At 34.9% G+C, this 19,471-nt stretch overlaps 2 protein-coding genes across 2 annotated transcripts; both read left to right on the top strand.

Moving 5' to 3' along the window:
- Positions 1-241: 241 nt before the first annotated feature.
- LOC112290114 (aspartic proteinase nepenthesin-1) lies at positions 242-7,744 on the top strand. Its single transcript, XM_024536072.3, has 11 exons — positions 242-401; positions 508-623; positions 3,188-3,244; positions 3,377-3,442; positions 3,576-3,595; positions 3,735-3,824; positions 3,982-4,239; positions 5,101-5,540; positions 5,769-5,965; positions 6,084-6,242; positions 6,351-7,744. The coding sequence occupies exons 1-11, from the start codon at positions 242-244 to the stop codon at positions 7,092-7,094; spliced, it is 2,307 nt and encodes a 768-aa protein (XP_024391840.2). The 3' UTR covers positions 7,095-7,744.
- Positions 7,745-9,799: 2,055 nt separating this feature from the next.
- Positions 9,800-12,973, top strand: LOC112290179 (V-type proton ATPase subunit C). The gene is made up of 11 exons (XM_024536202.3): positions 9,800-9,995; positions 10,236-10,304; positions 10,645-10,775; positions 10,912-11,011; positions 11,175-11,242; positions 11,430-11,571; positions 11,730-11,846; positions 11,951-12,076; positions 12,198-12,281; positions 12,403-12,482; positions 12,770-12,973. The coding sequence occupies exons 1-11, from the start codon at positions 9,879-9,881 to the stop codon at positions 12,870-12,872; spliced, it is 1,137 nt and encodes a 378-aa protein (XP_024391970.1). The 5' UTR covers positions 9,800-9,878; the 3' UTR covers positions 12,873-12,973.
- Positions 12,974-19,471: the final 6,498 nt, after the last annotated feature.

The following is a 19,471-nucleotide window of genomic DNA, read 5'->3' as shown; positions in this document are numbered from 1 at the left end:
TCCATCCATATGCATCACCCATCCATCAATACATTCATCAAATAATTCATCTATTTAACGAATGAATGAAGCGCTATTTTGGATTCATTCAATGGTCGGATGTGAACATTCTTGATAAGGGAGGAGTATATTTAAAGAAATGTCCACCTCATCACCCAGCGTCGTGGAGGAAGCCCTGACTTTGTGGAATTGCCAAATATAGCAGTGGTTGTAGGGTTGGCAATGTGCAAACAGCGGTTCCATGATATTGTTTCCACGAGGGGAGGGAGATATTTGTATGGGAGTGGCCCAATTTGAAATCTCTGGCAGGGCTGACCCCCTCGATAAGCTCCCCCCTAAACCCGTGATGAGGACCCGCGGATCTGATCATGGGTTCGATCCCTCGGTCCAGCGCGGAGGAGGTGGAGTATTCAGGCTTTAGCCTGTGTGATGGATGTTCTTTGTTTTCATCGAGGTCATTCATCCATTTTCCATCTCTTTGCTTCTGTGGTGTGTTGGTGAGTGTAGTGTATGTGCATACACTGCAAGGGGACGTTCGAATGACTTTGTGGATGAATGTCTTCGTTGCCACTAGTCATCTTCCGCTTGAATCCATTCATCCTCGTGCCTTAGGATGTTTTAATGTTTGTGCTGAAGAATCTAGATTATATATGTATTTTTGGTTTTGGTTTTGGTTCTGGTTTTTTTTTTTTTTTTTTCTTTTTTCTTTTTTCCCATGCAGGGAGGAGTGTGGGATTAAGACTTTGATTTTAAAGTTGGTACCATAATTCCAAACTCATTTTTTCAGGTCATCTTTAAAGTGTAACTCTTTACATATATTTTTGGCAAAATTTAAAGAAGTATTTTATTATTTGATTGGTGATCTTTTATCCTTATTCTGTACAATTTTGGGTTTAATGTTTTAAAATATGAGCTTATCTGTGCTTATTATTAATTAGAGAAGTGGTACCTAATTTTAAATCTTAATAAATATATGCAATTAATAAGATGACATAGGTACATATGTCTTATTTTGTATATTTTGTATAAGTTTTTCAGGTCTTAAATTTCAGGTCTACATAACAATTTTTTTTACTGCTTCTTACAATGTATTTTTAAATCAAAGATTCCTAAATTTTTTAATTAAAAAATAACTTAGAATATTTTATACAATATTTAAAGTATTTAAGCAAAAAAAATATATTCTATTTATATTGCTAAATTGAATAAGACCTGAAAAACTTGAATTGAGGATATAAGTTTTATTCAATTTAACTTATTCGATTTAGTCTTATTCAATTTAGTTTTTTAGGTAGCGATATATTATATTTAATTGCATTATTTCTCAATATGCATTTAAATATATATATATATATATATATATATATATTAGCATTTGAAAAGAAATAAAACAACATAGAATTTGATTTTCATTTTCATTTTATAATATTTAAAATTAAAAAACAATAAATATATTAAGGAAGAAAAAAATTCTACTTTTTCTTGCTGATACAATATGTTGTTGTTAAAGAAGTACCAAAAAAATTAGAATATGTAATTTAATATTATAAATATGATGCTATTAAATACATAAGATCACAATTTGAAATCTATATAATTCATCAACTTCTTAAATTGTAAAACTTAAATTTATTATGTTAATAACATGCATCCAAACTAAGTATATATTACACAACTACTACGTTTGTCTTGAAAAGTTTTATTTGATATTATTACATAAATTACTCATGCTTTTACTATTTGGTAGAATAATTTTTAAAAAAACTCTTGATATTTGATGATATTGTTAAAAATATACAGTTAATTTAGATTTTTTAAATGTTTTATTTGAAGGTTATTATGATAGAGCTTGATTATAATTTTAATTGGATATTGCTATTAAGTCTTTAATGTTTTTATTACAGTCTTATTATCCTTTGTTGAAGTTGTTTCTAAAAAAACATATTCTTATACTATCTAAGTTAATACAATTAAAAATAAATCAATAATATTTACTTAAAAAAATATCATTGAAGTTTTTTAGACACAAGTTGGATCTACAAGAGTCCTTGACTGCTCTATGTGACTATCAAGACTTATTCTCAAATATTTATAGATTTTAAAAAGTACTATGCAAGTCTCCTGCAACTTAGACAATTGGTGAGTAAGTGTGATATTCTTTGAAAAAACTTCTAGATTGTCTTTTGGCTACCTATTACATAAAGAGGTTCAATTAAAATGATCATTGATCTTGTCAAAAACTTTCTAATATTTTCAAACTTAGTTAAGAAAATTCTAGTTTCTTTGAACTTAATAATATCCATTTTAGTAATCTGTACATTAAATATATATAGTGTTTAGTTTAATTTAATTTAAGTTTCAAAAATAAAGTGTATAAATTGTTTTTTGAATCTATTTATAGATTTATGTCCTTAGTATCATGTGTTGATTATTAATTAGTTTCATAATTAAAAAAGATATACAATCTATTTTGTAAACATGTACAAATTTCAATAATAATTTGAGTGTAGTTATAATTCTTCAGACATACAAGAATACATAAAATAACTCTCATTATTATTATTATTATTTTGAAATTTATATATCCTTATATAAAAATTAAAATAAATGTTAATATTGTGTATATGACAAGGAAAGTTAAAATTTACCATGCCAATAATAAAAAGATGAATTACTTTTATGATGAAATAATTATCAGTCTAGAAAAATACATAAGAAAAATACCACCTGTTAGTAATTTTTCAAACTTTAAGAATATGCTTTAAAATTTATAATACCTCACTTTTATTAAATATTGTGCTATTACAAATATGTGTTTCAATAAACTACTTCCAATCAAAACTGCAATAATTTGAGGTAGTATCATTAATATATATATATATATATATATATATATAAATGCACTTATGCACAATTAATTATAATAACCACAGTAAAAAGATACAGTAAGAAGCACTTTGTTCACACAAAAAATTCATTTCAAAACACATGTTTTTGAAATACAGGAAAAAAATAAAACCAAAAAATAAATAATTTTTTTTGCATTTATTCCCAGCTGCATACATACGCATAACAGAAATACTATATTATATTATTATTATGATTACATGATGTAGTGAAAGATTATGCTGGATATATATTAAAATTACAATCTTGCAAATCCAGTTAGGAACATTTCTATTCGCAGTCCTTGTCGTTGCGATACACGAAGTGTCCGCCGTTGCCGTCGCCGTCGCTGAATAAGGTACGCAGTTTCGCGATTGTCGGAAGCGGAGCTGTAACATTCTGCCGCTCTGTGCGACACTTGCAGTAGTACGTGGGCGACGCCTACTCCGCCCCCCCTTGACTGCGATTTTGTGTGATGCTTCGGCGTCAGATCGTCGGCGCAGAGAGGAGGGAGCTAGCAGTGTTGTGTCAGAGCCGGGCAATGGTGGCAGAGCAGGTCTCAAGTTAGAGACTTGGTTTCTCATAGAGGACGCAACCTTGATCACCGTAACGATCCTTACTAGCCGCCTGGACTACGGTAAGCAGCGACCCTGTTGGGTATTGATGATGGCACATTGGTGGAAGTCTAGCCATACTGTCAAGGTTGCAGGTGGTGACACATTTGTCTGATGTGGGGAAGGGCAGATTTGCGGTATTGAAGGGGGTTTCGATTTCTAGTGTTTGGTGCACGCTGATCTCGGGAGTTTGCACGATCGCTGACGTGGGAATTGGTCGATTGTTACATGCAGTGCAGGGGGTGGAATCGATGGGGTTCGGGTGCAGCAGATGGGTGTCCAATCCTCCACTGACACTCCGAATCTCCAACTGTATGGTGTGAGGTACATACGTCGCAATGTCATGCTTGCGACACTGTTATCGTCTCTAGCTATTTTACTGCGTTTTGGAGGGCCGCACAGCCATGGCTGTGGACTAATTGCTGTAGGAGTCCAACTTTCCCGACGTGATCACAGTATGTTGGATTCTGATGAGTGGCAGGTTCTACTCAGGTGCACGGATACGCTTATGCGGCGCCACCTGCTTCAAGTCCTCCGTCGCGATTTCCTGTGGCCTGTCTGTGGTAGCTTGCAACATCAAGCCTGTACAGCTACTCTTTCTTGTCACTGCCAGTTGCAAAAGTGCAGGCTGTACCGCGAACACTGAACGGCGGCAGTCCGCGCCAGAGCTAGGGGCGAAGCTTTCAACATCGTTCCTGATTAACAGAGGCCAACCGTTTCCAAACTCGGATTTTAAGAGGTACGCTTTGATTTGATAACATGTTCATTGCATGGGTCCAAGTCCACTGCTCTCCATTCCCCGACCATTTGTGCTAGCATGTCGTCTTAACGCACACAGCTTGGTTTCTTACTGCACTCATTTCAGTCCTGAGAAAGCGTTGCGGCGAGTCGCTTGTGTCGAGATCAAGGGACTTTTTTTTTGTTTCGCGAGTGACTACTTAAGGTCAATTGAGGAAGATTTGTAAGGGTGTGTGTGCCGCCTTCACGGTGGCGTGGACATCGTGACCTAATTCAGTGCTATGCAAAAGGATCCCACTGCTGCATCTGAGCACTTTCCATTTAGTTGAAATGAAAATTTATTGCCACCAATTGCAGTGCAACGCTGCTATAGATGTGCTTGCCTGGTGTGTGCGCTACGACAACAGGCCAATCAAGTGAAATCGACAGTGATGCACAAGGAGCGGATCAGTCCATCAGAGAACCTGCAGCTTAGAAGCTCTCTTTCTGTAACTGGAGTTCCTGTCGACTCTTAGTTCAGTACGAGGCACCTAAGTATTTACCTTGGGGCGTGCATCAGTACATGAAGATTTCGAGCTAGCGTAGGAGGAGAGGCAGAAGTAGATGCTAAGGCTTAGCCATTCTTGAGTGCAGGTTTATCCTTATAGACAAGGGTTTCAAAGTGCAGAAATGTGAAGGTACAATTGACGACAATGCTGCGGGGGCTTAGCGGCAGGTGTGTGTCTTGTCGTTTGACGTTGTTCAGTGATGCAGCGTCCAGATGTGCTCGAGTCTAACTGTGCTTCCAGATAGGTAGATGACTGTCTTGAAGAGATTGGTATATTTGATCAATTTAAGTTGATCTCATGGCCACATGCTTCAGGTGGACGCGGCAAGTAGCCGTTACTACGATGTCCACAATCTTTTGCCTGTCAGTTCTTTCCCAGGTTTTCTACCATTTCCCAACTTCGTTGTTCGCTCGCGATGCGAATCAGACACCGTCCTTAAATGTTAACGAGTTTCAACTGGGTCAAGAGGGCCGCACTAGCACACAACACATCCAACCCACAAGACGTGCGCTTTTGCACGCTGAACACCACTCTATTGAGAGTCATAGCCATGGCGTTAAATTGGAGCTGCAGAGGATCGAATCACCTTGTGGGCTTCAAAAGTTTCGGGATGATGGGTTCAGAGATCATCAGAGACTCCGATGCGCTGTCCATAGAAGCTTGTTTAGGGCTCAAGAAGTTAGGAAGAAACCCCGCATTCATGACAACACAGGGTCCAAGGCTGGTGGCAGCCCAACTGGGAGCACAACTGCAGGTTCGGATCACTAACCCCTACACATCTCACAAGCTGCTGAAAGCTTTATTACATTTGACACAAATAATGCTTATCTCGTTTGATTGAGGTGCGAGTAATTCTCTCAGGAAATTCATTGAAATGAGTAACTCCTACGATCACTCTGACAGTTATCTCATCGCTAGGCACCAGTTGATGCAGCCAATTGCCACCATTTTGGCTGAGGTGGCACGTTGTTATGTTGTGCAGTAGGGTTTACAGCTCCCGTGGCCGCGGCGAGGGGTGAGTACTTAGCTACAGTGAGATTGGGAACTCCCGAGCGTGTCTTCTCCGTTATCGTCGACACAGGCAGCGACCTGACATGGGTTCAGTGCTCTCCGTGCGGGAAATGTTATTCGCAGAATGACGCGTTGTTTCTTCCCAACACGTCGACATCCTTCACCAAGGTACATCGCCGAATTTGTAGCGCAGCCAATTTCTCAAACTTTACATGCTTTCTTCTACTTGTGGAATCTATTGGATGCCGTCCACGTAAACCTCACGAAGATCGTATTGCTTTGGCAGCTGGCCTGCGGCAGTGCACTGTGCAACGGCCTGCCGTTTCCCATGTGTAACCAGACGACTTGCGTCTACTGGTATTCTTACGGAGACGGATCACTCACAACCGGGGACTTCGTATATGACACCATCACCATGGACGGCATCAACGGACAGAAGCAACAGGTTGATGAGTTGTGAGATTCAGGTCTAGTGGGCCACCGTCTTTACGATTGTCGGATCTGATGCAGCACGAAAATGCGTTGGGTGTAATTAATGAGTGTTGTGTTTCAGGTTCCGAATTTTGCATTCGGTTGCGGACATGACAACGAGGGGTCGTTCGCAGGTGCAGATGGAATCTTGGGCTTGGGTCAAGGTCCCTTGTCATTCCATTCGCAGCTGAAATCGGTTTACAATGGGAAATTTTCGTACTGCCTAGTGGATTGGTTAGCCCCACCGACACAAACCAGCCCGCTGCTCTTCGGCGACGCTGCCGTGCCCATCCTCCCTGACGTCAAGTACCTCCCTATCCTCGCAAACCCCAAGGTCCCTACATATTACTACGTAAAGCTGAACGGGATCAGCGTGGGTGACAATCTGCTCAATATTTCCTCTACCGTCTTCGACATTGACAGCGTCGGTGGGGCCGGGACCATCTTCGATTCCGGCACAACGGTGACACAGTTGGCTGAGGCAGCGTATAAGGAGGTTCTAGCAGCCATGAATGCATCCACAATGGCCTACTCGCGCAAGATAGATGACATTTCACGGCTCGATCTCTGCCTTTCGGGATTCCCGAAGGACCAGCTCCCTACTGTCCCGGCTATGACGTTCCACTTCGAAGGGGGCGACATGGTGCTGCCTCCTTCCAACTACTTCATCTACCTTGAGAGCAGCCAGTCCTATTGCTTCGCCATGACTTCTTCCCCGGATGTGAACATCATCGGCAGTGTACAGCAACAAAACTTCCAAGTCTACTACGACACAGCTGGCCGCAAACTGGGCTTCGTCCCCAAAGACTGTGTTGGCCGGCGGTGAAGCACCACATCACTGACATTTTTCGGGAATCTATCAAATGAAGGTTCCATCTCCATAAATATTTTTTAGCTCTACAGTTGCAGTGCCTTGATCGACACTCCCTTTGATTCGCCACATAACTTATGTACTAGAACAACATCCAACTAGTTTTTCCCTGTATGGAATCCATTTACGTTCAACCTGGCTCAACCTTGAAGATTATCGACACACAAGCAAGTCGTTTTCTCATTCAACAAACTCGACTTCGGCAAATTACGTTAAATAACTTTCGGTACATACTTCTTCGTTTCTACACAAGATAAGACTACACTTCATAGATGACTGAACTCTATGCCTACCGCTCTTGTCAACCGTGTAAGGATTCTTTGGGATGTTCTGATCTGAAATGATCTGTGTTAGAATGCAATAAGCACCAACTTGCATCCTCCGGTAGTCTTCGCTAAAATCTTGCACATTGAACGCTATGCAAATCTGAACATGTGCGTTGCCTTCGTTTTAATTAGCAGACATTTACGGAGGACAAAGATGAATAGATGACCTATGTCACTCACGTAATTGTCTTGAAAAATGACACTTAAATGTCATGATCATAGATTTGTATAAGTTGTAGAATGAGACATATTAAATAAAATATCTGATATTGTTGTGTAGATTGGTTACTAGAAGGCAATGTTAGATGATCAATTGGATACAAACACAAAACATGTAAATACAAGGTTGTGTATTGTAATAGTATTCATATATAATATTGAGTATCTTATGTTTGGGAAGTGTAGTGATGTTAAGTTACAAATGGAAGTGATCACATAGATTTAGATTTAGATAGTGTGGTAATAAGAAATCCAAAATTAATAAGCTTCAACCTATTGAGCTTAAGAGTGTTGTGTTTTATTATTTGGAGATGTAAGTTAGAAATTATAGATTCTCTATAAAATTATGGATTAATTGCAAATTGAGTGTTTCAAAAAATTTAAATTATATCTTTCATTAGTTTTTAAGATAAAACAAGAAAATGATTTACTAGTATTTAAATAAGATGTGGATAATATAGACAACTTATAAGACCACTTTAAAACTTGTAGTAAAGAAGTTATAATTAAATAAATATTGGAATTGAGCTAAGAATTAAATACTTTCTTTGGTTTTTTAGATAAGTAGGAGATAACTATTAAATCTTATATAGGATGCAAAAATATAAGGTATTTTTTTAAAAAATATTATTAAAAAAAAATTGTTGGTGTTTAATATAAGATGTTAATCTAAATATCTTTAATATAATCTTGAGAGATTTTGAAGTAACTTGAGATTTTTTTTATAGAGTGATTAAACTCTATTATAAAGTTTAGTATTTCTTGGTACTAAAAATAAACTTTATGGTAATTTGTGATTCTTAGAGATTATCATAATTATAGTAAGAAATATTTAAGTAATACCTTGAAGAAAAATATAACATCTAGCTAAAGAACTATTTGGTTGGATATACAAATTTACTTGTAAAATCCTTGTCCAATACCTCTAAAACTAATATAATCAATCTTGTAAGTTGTTATAATTTAATTATTATAGATTTATTTTGAATTACACATATTTTAAATGAATATTTCTAAAAAATACTATAAATTTTATACTAATTAGTGTAATTTTTTAAAAATAAATTATTGTGATTAAAAAAATTATTACACTAATTTTTAAAAATTACTATAAAGTTTATTTTAAGTACCAAGAAATTACACTAATTTTTTAATTTTTTTTATAATATTTAAATTTAAATTTATACTAAATAATTATATTTATATTAATAAATCAATTTAAATTACAAATGTTCATTAAATTTAATGTATATTTGATTCAAAGTATTTTATAAAAGTTTTTTATTACACATAAAAGTATAAAAAATGAAGTATAATATATTACAATAGAATATTTTAAAAAATATACCATAAATATTTTTTAAATCATCAAAAAAGTTTTAAGAAAATAGTGAAGAATATATATTTATATATATATATATATATATATTGTTTTTTTTATTCAAAAGTATGAATCAATAAATAATTTTCTTGGAATATAGAAAAAAATTGTTTTAAATGTAATTAAATTTAAGATCTATTTGTAAAGATTGATTTTTTAATATATTGCCAAAAGAATCTTAAAATAAATAAAAGTAATAATTTTTTAATAGAAGAGATTCAACCAAAGATTTTAATAGGAACAACTCAAATTACTACATAGTTATGAAAAGAAATAAACCTTAGATTGATACACACACACACACACACACACACACATATATATATATATATATATATATATAAATAATAGGCTCAATCAATGAGAATCGAGTAAAATTTGTGCAGTACCTCGTATTTAGTAAGGATTTCACGCATGTCCAAAGTGTGGAAATGAACTCGTCATGAATAGGATGAGTTCATTCGTTCCCTCATTCATCCAAAAAGGATGAGTGCTGCGAAAGGGCGCGCGAGACGAAGCGCGTTGGGGACTCTCATTAAGCGGACAAGCACAACAAGCACGCGTCGTCCTCCGCAGCCCATTCTGCCTCACTTGTATGACGTGGCACCCCATTTCGCCCTCGGATTGTGTCCATCGACGGTCGAGAGGTCGTCTTCCTCGTGTCGAGTCCCGTTGCGCGCATCAGGGCCTTAGTAGTTTTGCAGGCAGGAGAGCTCGACTTCATAGCCAGAGCCAGAGCACGCACGGGGACTCGTTTTCGAGAGCTGGGGGAATTCATACTCTTAGAGTCGAGGCCGTTCGGGCGTCGCAGCGATGGCAGTGAACAAGTACCTGTTGGTGTCGCTGCCGCTGCAGGGATCGTCGAACCAGACCTGGGAGAGTCTGCAGAGCGGTGTCTCTCGTGCTGCGTTTGACACGCCCACGTACAAGGTGATGGGCCCGGTGGGGGGAGGGGGAGAGTGTAGTGGATGCGAGGGTTCTCTTAGGCGTGGCGTGTTTGATGATTTTCCGGGAATCATGGATCCGGAGGTTGAGAGAGAGAGAGAGAGAGAGAGAGAGAGAGAGTGTGTGATTGAGTTGCCTGTGAGGGTTGTTTGGATTGCGTGTGTGCATTTGGTTGGGTGGTGTGAGGTGAGGTGCTGATCGTGTATAGTTGGTTGGTGAGAGCAGTTCCATATTCCTGAGCTGCGAGTAGGGACGCTGGACTCGTTGCTGACGCTCAGCGACGATCTGACTAAGGTGCGATTTCCTTGACGAATCAGAGCCAGTTGAGTGACTTGGGTGGTGACGATTGATGTTGTTGTGGTGGTTGAACTGCGTATGAACATGAGAATGACCTAGAAATGCATGGGTTACAAGTTATCGAGTCGTTCAAGTTTTTTTTTTTTTTTTTTTTTTTGTTTTTTTTTTGTTTTTTTTTGTTTTTTGTTTTGTTTTGTTTTTTTTTGACGAGTCGTACTTGTTACCCTAATTGATATTAATGGGGATGTTACTGGAGAGGGGAATTACGTGTCGCGAAATATAGTGGTTATGTGTTGGATATGAACGTAGTTGCTTTATGTGTATGGCCGGATTGCAGGCCAATCAAGTGGTGGAGACGGTGACTCAGAAGGTGCGAAGGCAAATAGACGACTTGGAGCGGGCATCCAATTCCGACAACAGCAGCGCTCTTTCTGTGGATGGAGTTCCCATCGACTCTTACATCACCAGGTACTGGGGATATGAGAGTTTAGGGAATGCAGGTAGAGTGCATGAACTCGATACCGAAGAGTTAGTGTGGGAAGTAGGATTACATGGTAATTAACAGGAACTATAGATGACGAGTGGTGGTTTTGATGGCGTGCAGGTTTAGCTGGGACGAGGCGAAGTATCCAACCATGACACCGTTGAGAGAGATTGTGGACACAATCCAGGAAAGCGTGTCGAAGCTGGAAGATGATCTGAAGGTATTTTGTTTTTTTTCTGTAATTGTTTGTTTTTTTAAAGAAAAATCATGGCCATTTGTGAATTTGTATCGAAGGGAGCTTCGTGTTATCTTGTGGAGACGCTTGGATTTCTTTTGTAACAAGGGGAGGAACAGTATCCCTCACAGGTGTGGTGTATGCGCAGGTAAGGGTTTCGGAATACAGTAATGTGAAGACCCAATTGACGACAATGTTGCGGAAGCAGGGTGGCAGGTGTGTGTGTGTGTTTGTGTGAGTGTGTATGTCGGCTCTGGTTGCATGGTGATGCTGATGAGTTGTTCACAGGTGTGTGCGTGTTTAAAGTTGCATCTAGAAATATACATGTTGAAGTGGTTGATTGGAACGTTTGATGTTCGATGGATTTCCGTTGTGCTGCGGAACTGATGGTCAGCATGGACAGCATGGCAGTGCGGGATCTTTCGAATGTCGTGAAACCCGAAGATATTGTGAACACGGAGCATTTGACGACACTTTTGGTGGTGGTGTCGAAGTATTCGCAGAAGGACTGGCTGGCAAGCTATGAGACATTGTCCACTTTTGTGGTAGGTGGAGTGGGTACTGCAGTTTAAAGTAACCTTTCATCTTTCATTACTGTATTGTAGTAGATGGCATGTGGTTTCTTAATACTTGATGTATGTTGTGCGGATATTGTGGTTGGCATTTTCATGCAGATGCTCACTGTGATGTGTAATTGATGAAGGTTCCACGGTCGTCTAAGAGGCTGACGGAGGATAACGAATACGCCCTTTTTACAGTGACCTTATTCCGGAAGGTGGCGGACAACTTTAAGACCGCTGGAAGGGAGAGGGGTTTTCTGGTGAGTGATTTTGTTTGTGTAGATGTTGCGACGATGGGAGCGGAAACAACGAATGTGTTAGTTTTATATGCGGGTGTCTGATTGGTTGGGCGACGGTGGAGCAGGTTCGGGACTTTGAGCTGGACCCAGAGGGGCAGTCATCGAAGCAGGAGGAGATGGCTAAGTTACAGAAGGACCAAGACGAGCTTCGTCAATCTCTTCAACAGTGGTGTTATGCTGTGTATGGGGAGGTAAGTATCGTTGTGGATGTGGGTTCTAGGGGTGGCTGCTAACTTGGTGGAGATGGAGTGTTTGACCAGATCAAATTACATACGAATGACGAGCGGTGCTCGTGGTTGTTGTGGTGAACAGGTCTTTAGTGCTTGGATGCACGTGTGTGCTATTCGACTGTTCACAGAGAGTATCTTGAGATACGGACTTCCACCAAAGTTCCTGGTGAGCATCCTGGTGGATGGAACTATTCGGTTGGTTGCTTTGGCGTGGCTTCTATATTTGCATTGGTGTGGTGCTACCTAGTACTGACAATGTTTCTGGACTCATGTTGTAATCGTCGTAGGCCGCTGTACTCGCTCCAAGCTCGAAGACCGAGAAGAAAGTCCGTGGAGTGTGTGAGAAGCTATCCAGCGGGACAAACAGGTACGTGTGATGGTTCAACGTAAGAGGCAGAGAGTATTGTTTGGTTTGAATTCTGTAAGTAAATGTTGGTGTTGAACTAGGAACGTACTGACCAAGAGTGAACCAAGAGGAAGAGAGTGTGACTGGTGGCGTGCAAGACGACTATTGCATTGCTGGGATTGATCCCGAGATACCTGGTAGATGTGCATATGGTCGTTCTAGGTGCAGACGTGATCACATGATTTATTTGGGATGCTTATAGCGCGAGAGTTGGTAACTGATTCGCAGGCTTGTCCGATTTTTTGCAGTTTGTTCTGGCATTCCGAAGATGATGCGGGAATGATGGGACTCGCTGGTGGAGACTCAGAAGTGCATCCATATGTGTCATTGACAGTGAATTTATCGGGATAGGAGAATGTTTGTTTGTTGATTTTAGTGTTGATCTGCATAATTGCACTCATACGATATTGCAATTATATTCGAAATAAATGAATACTTCATTTTTGACACTACATACCAATTTTCAGTTAGCACTTCACTAAATTATTTAATAAATTTACTTCGTTTTTTTCCCTGTTAATGTAATGCATGGTTGATTGTAATTGTCTTTAGAAATGCAACGAATGAAATAGCTTCTTGGTGTTGTAATAACGTGGTGATTTGTATGCTTCTTTCGTCTGCGGTTTTACTCTTGCTCTGCATTTTGATAATCAATGTATTTAATCGTCTTGTGCATTTCTCATAGAAGCTCATGTCACAATGTCACATGTTAAAAAGTATTCCTTAAGCATTTTCAATTGTTGCTTGGGTGGGAGGTATGTGAGGAGGTTTTTGTACAAAACCTCTTCCAATAGTTAGTGTTACAAGTCACTAGAAGCTTGGACAACAAGATTTTAATTTTTTAAGTACATATAATTCAAAGAATGTTATCTTGGCATGTAAATGCATGTAGGACTCGAACAATACTTTGAAAGAATAGTGAACAAATTCAAATGTTTCATTTATTGAGAATCTTCAAGTATGTGAAGTAGAATCATTTATTAAACTTGCATTGTTTTAGTTATTATCATTTTGAAAGTCATAAAGATCTCATTATTAATAAGTACAAATTTATATCCTAACAAAATCTTGAACCATAAATTTAGAATACAATGGAACTTTTATTACAACCAAAACAATCCATAATTACTTGATTTTTATATGTGCAACATGACTATGATAAGTAGATAGGCTTTCATATGAGCAGGTTTATAAAATTATGTTCAAAAAGTATCTGAACATTTATTTGAACAAAATTTTAAAATCTTTATCACTAAATATCACGTGAAATTTGCAAGATTTTGTTAAAATTAGTTGATTTTACTACTTTATGTAAAGATACGAACTTTGATGTAAAATGCAACATTTTTTTTGTATTATTATGTTTATTGATATGAATCTTATTTACAATAGATAAAAGAATTTTTAATGTTTAAATTCTCACAAGCTAATGACTCATTTTAATATTATATAGATAGTTGTTTCAATATTTGTAATTTTATCAAGAATAAACAAGACTTGTGCCAAGGACATAAATCTCGAAAAAAGAAAATCTCAATATATTCATATATCACTCAAAAAGACTAAAAAATCATTTAAAAATGATAGAGTATAAAACTAGAATGGCTATTGCCAAAAACAAAAAGACTAAAAAGTCTTGGAATAAGACTAAGGACTAAAAAGGCATTGACAAGAGTGAAGAAGGCTTCACTCTTGCCTCCATATACACTCTTAATTAAAAGCTTCATGGTGATGTCCTATAGGACCTTTAAAATGTGTTGACTTTGCAAGATACATATCTTAATTTGCAAGATAAGTTTTGTATATGTGCACCATATAGTTAGTTTGTTCTGCAAACTACCAGTATGTGGTTAATTTGTTGACCAAGTTTCTAACTTAGTAAGCAATTACAAACACTTGTAAAGTCAAAGCAACATCTATGAAGCTTTTAGGAAGCTTTCTTAGAAAATATTATAAAATAAATATATTTTTATTTATTTCTATTTAATTATATAAGTAAATATTAGAATAAGTATGTTTTTTCGTGACATTAACTTCTTTTTTAGCAAAGAGTTTGATAAAAAATGATCATCATCTTTCATGGATCTTGCAATTCTTCATTTTGGTCTGATAGATGTCGTTGATAAAAAAAAACATCAACTTTCTTTGTTGTATTTGCAAAATTCTTGGCTAGCTTCTGTGTGTGTTCACTAATATCATATCCGCACCAATAAATAAGATATTCTAACTTATTTTAGCATCGCCTTGAATCTAAGACTTCTTCTATTTCAAACTCTTAATTATTATCCACTTTTATAGGAGTTGATGGCATTTGTCTTTTTCTTGAGATATTCATTGTCTTATATGGCTCAAGAAGAGACATATAGAATACATGATGGATCTTTATAGACTCTAGTAGATGTAATCAATGAACAATATGATTGATTTGTTCACAAATAGAAAAAGGTCCAAGCCTATGATAGTTCAATTTGTTATAAAAAAGAATAGTCTTCATAATGCAATGAAATAACCATACTTTGTGACCCACATTGAATTGTGGTTGTTCCTTGCAATAGGCATTCACATTGATCTTTTGTCATTCTTAAGCTTTTCTTAACTATGCCTTCATTGTTATATGTAGCTCTGACAAACTTTTGCTACAAGATTATCAATTTTTAAAAAGTCAAAAGTATTAAGTTGTGGATAATAACCATAATTGGCAAAAAAAGGTGTTTATTAAGTAGAAGAATATACCAAATTATTGTATATATACGCTACTAATGGCAAAAGAGTTGTTCAATCAACTTGATAATAATTAATAATACACTTCAAATATTGCTCCAAAACATGATTCACCTATTCTATTTACCCATCACTTTCAAGATGGAAAGCTAAAAAGGCTTTATATTCATCTTTAGAATCTTAAAAATTAATTTTTAAAATCTTGATACAAATTGAGTTCTTTTATTTGATATAATATCTTTAGATAATCCATGATAGCAATAAATGTTGTAAAAAAAAAGCTTAGCCATTTCTTCACATAAGATAAATTTTGTATATGGTAAAAATGTACCAACTTAATAAAATGATCTATTATCAGGAATATAGAATCATGTAAATCTAAGAATAAAAGATCAGTAATAAAATCTATAGAAATAGAAGACCATTGCTGTCTTCGAATTGGTAGTGGTTGAAAAAGTCTATAAGGTCAATAGCGAGGAGTTTTGGATTTTGAACAAATATCACATAATTGTATAATGTCTTTGATTGCCTTTCACATTTGAGGTCACTAAAAATCTATTGATATTATTTCTAAAGACTTGTTGTATCCAAAATTTCCAACTATTGGAAAGTCATGATGAGCTTGAAGAAGACATAATTGTGCCTTGCCTTTTAAAATGCATGATTATTTTTCAAAATAAAGTAAGTTATTATTGAACTTAAACTTGGAAGTATCATGAGACTTAGAAGAGATATTTTTGATATCATAAATAAGAGGATTAGAGGATATATTTGATTTAATTTACTTTAAAAAAATTGAATCAATAGTAAATATTGATTTTATTGCTCAAAAGTAAAAATACTCTGGCTTTAAGAAAATTCTTCTTTATTAATCAAAAGATGTATCTCATTTTTTTTGTATAAGATAAAAATGTATAGAAAGAGCATCCAACAAATCATGTTGTTTTCAGAGTCAATAAATGATCTTGAATCAAATCTTGATAAAAACATGATCCAACGAGCTTGGCAACGATTCAAAATAAGTGCTAATATGAAATACTTGATATTCTTGTGATTTGTATAGATGATGGTTGGACTTGAGGCATCTTTTAAATAATGATGCTATTCTTCAAATAAATCTAAAATTACAAAGAATTCTTTGTTGTGGATGTCATAATTAATCCTGCTTATCAAAAATTTCTTGGAATAAAAAACTATTAAATGGAACTTGTCATGTACTCCAATTTGTGAAAATATTCCATCTAAGGCAAAGTCTGATGCATCTATTTTTATAAAAAATTCTTTGAAGAAGTTAATTCAATATTAGATCGATACAAAATAAAGTCTTTATTTAAAGCATCAAATAATACTTTAGCTTCTTTACTCTACTAAAGTTTGTCTTTACAAGTCAAACATATAAATAAGGCAAGAACTTGAAAAAAATTCTTGATAAAGATGTGATAGTAATTGACAAAGTCTAAAAAATACTGCACATCCCATATTGTTTTTAGAATCTTTCAATCTATGATAGTCTAGACTTCTTTTGGATCCATCAATAGTCATTTGTTGGAAATGATGTATCCTAGGAAGTCAACTTGAGTAGTGTGGAATATATACTTTTTCATCTTTGTATATAATCATCTATCTGTAAGTTTTTGTAACATATGAAAAATATGAGCTTCATGTTTTTTTGTATTGTTGGAATAGATTAAGATGTTTAAATAATAGATGACAAAATTATCAAGAAATTCACAAAAGACATCATTCATTAAATATTAAAAAGCAGCTAGTACATTTGTGACCCCAAAAGATATGACATTGTATTCAAAATGCCCATATCTAGTTCAAAATGTAATTTTTTATTCATCTCCATCTTTAATACATACCAGATTATAAGCTCCTTGTAGATCTATTATTGTAGAATTCTTTGCTTGATTCAATTGATCAAAAAGTCTTCAAGTTAAAAATAGAAGATACCTATTTTTGATGGTAATCTTGTTAAGTCTTCAATAGTTTATGCACATCCGTAGAAATCTTTTTTTTTTTTTTTTTTTTTTTTTTTAATATATAAATTAGATAGGAGCTCATGCTAGAAATTTTCAATGGCATATGAAGTTTTTAGCAAAATTTTTATTAATGTACTCCTTTAATGTAACCTATTCATTTTGTAATAGTTGTAGGTCGGTTTGAATGGTGGTTGAGCTCTTTCTTGGATATCAATTGAACAATCATAAATACTTTGAAAGCATATTTGCATTCTTTTTTTTAAAAACATCTTAAAAATCTTGGTATTTGCTAGGAATACTACTTGACAACTTTTCACCATTAAAAATGGGTATGGCATATATAGCAAAAGATGACTCTTCTTTTGTGGTATGCATAAAAGTTCTTGCTCATATCAATAAAAATTTGGATATACTAAACTTGTATATTTCTACTTGACTAATTGGATTTTAAATTAAACTATCAAAAAAATTAAGGTTATAAAAAATCCAATCTATTTGAAGATTATATTTTTCTAAACACAATAATCCTAAATTAATTAGATTGAAGGGAGATCTTATCACATTAAATATTACTATACTATTATGATCTTTAATTGCTACATCTAAAAAACAAATTTCATAGAAAATATTTTCAAAAGATAAGAAACGACCATCTATGACTTCTATATGTATAGGTTAAGTTTTCTTGACTAAAGATATTTCTTGTTTTTTGACAAAGTCTTTATCTATAAAATAGGCTGAGGATCCTAAATCTAATAATATAAAGACTTTGTAATTTTTAAGTCCTAAATACACATTTATTGTAAAGTAAGGTGAGGGATCTCAAGAAAGAATAGGACCTTTATTTGATGTTGGATATGATTCCCTAATATACATGGTCCCTATTATAGCTAAAAAAATTGGTTTTTTAACATGTTGTCTTTTTTGGCAATCATGCTTCTGATTTTGTGATTGTAATGCTTCTTTGGATAATGTTAAGGCATGTACTTAGCTTTTCCACAATATAAGAAAAAACCTTCTTGATAATGTTGAGTCTTTTTTTATTTCATGAAGGATTTAAAATGCATCGTATTAATTTGCATTGGTTTTGGCCTTGATGAATAAGTTTTGAAAAACTTAGTTGTTACCATCATTATTTAACTTTTCTTCTCCAAACAAGTCTTTTTTCTTGACGCCTTTCAAATAATCAATTGTTGCATGCAATGGCTTAAGTAATAAATTATTCTTTAGATTTTTCTTTCAATATTATTAATAAAAAATCTTTGATGTTTATCTTCAATCCATATTAAAATTGATTGATAAAGACTTTGCCATTTCAGTCCATATCACAAAGTAGGTTTTCAAATTCAATAGCATATATGGTGGTTGACTATGAACCTTATTATAAAGATAAGAGATTAGTGTCTATTACTTGTTCTTAATGACTATCTTTGAATGTAGTTGTAAACACTTCTAAGAATGAATTCAAATCATATAGAAGTTACAAATTCTTTTTTATCAAAAATGCAAACCAAGAGAGAGCACTTCTTGATAGAAGTGGACCTATGAATCCAACTTGAGTAAGTCCATCAAAATATTAGAAAGAATGCAATCTTAGATAGAATTTGACTTAATGCAAAAATATTCAAAATATTGATTTTGTTCCATCAAAATTTTAAGGCATATTAATTCTTATTTCTATTATACTTATAGAAACAAAACTTCTTAGATTTGGTTGTAAGGACAATCTACTTCCTTCCTTCACATGCACAACTTCTTGATATAGACTCTATACTTCTTCTATAGGTATAGGAATAGTACCTCCATGATTCATGTTGCAAATATATGAGATTTTCACTCTTAAAGTATTGATAAGCTTATGGAGATTAGCAATACTTCTAAATCTATTCTTACTTCTATTGAAAGTAGCATCTATAATCTATACTTTCATAAACAACTCAAATAAGTTCAAAATATTCAATTAAAAGAAGATAATCTACAACCTCTAATATCAAATGAATTTTTTTATAAAAATAGATAGTCCACTCCCTTTAAAAAAAATTAGTATTCAAAAACAAGATTATTTGTTTAAAAGTGGGTAGTTTCCAAACTTTCAAAATACAACAATAGAAGTGTGGTGATTCATTCATCTCTAAAATAAGATGAGAATAGTAAGTTAGAACTCTTGTCAAACTATCAAATGTATGAATCACGAAAAAAAAAAAAAAAAAAAAACTCAATATACTCTTTTGTCACTCAAAAAGA

This window comes from Physcomitrium patens, chromosome 13 (assembly GCF_059467195.1).
Source record: "Physcomitrium patens ecotype Gransden chromosome 13, ASM5946719v1, whole genome shotgun sequence".
Lineage (NCBI taxonomy): Eukaryota > Viridiplantae > Streptophyta > Bryopsida > Funariales > Funariaceae > Physcomitrium > Physcomitrium patens.
The sequence above is the reverse complement of the archived record's forward strand: the minus strand, read 5'-3'. Positions and strand labels throughout refer to the sequence as shown.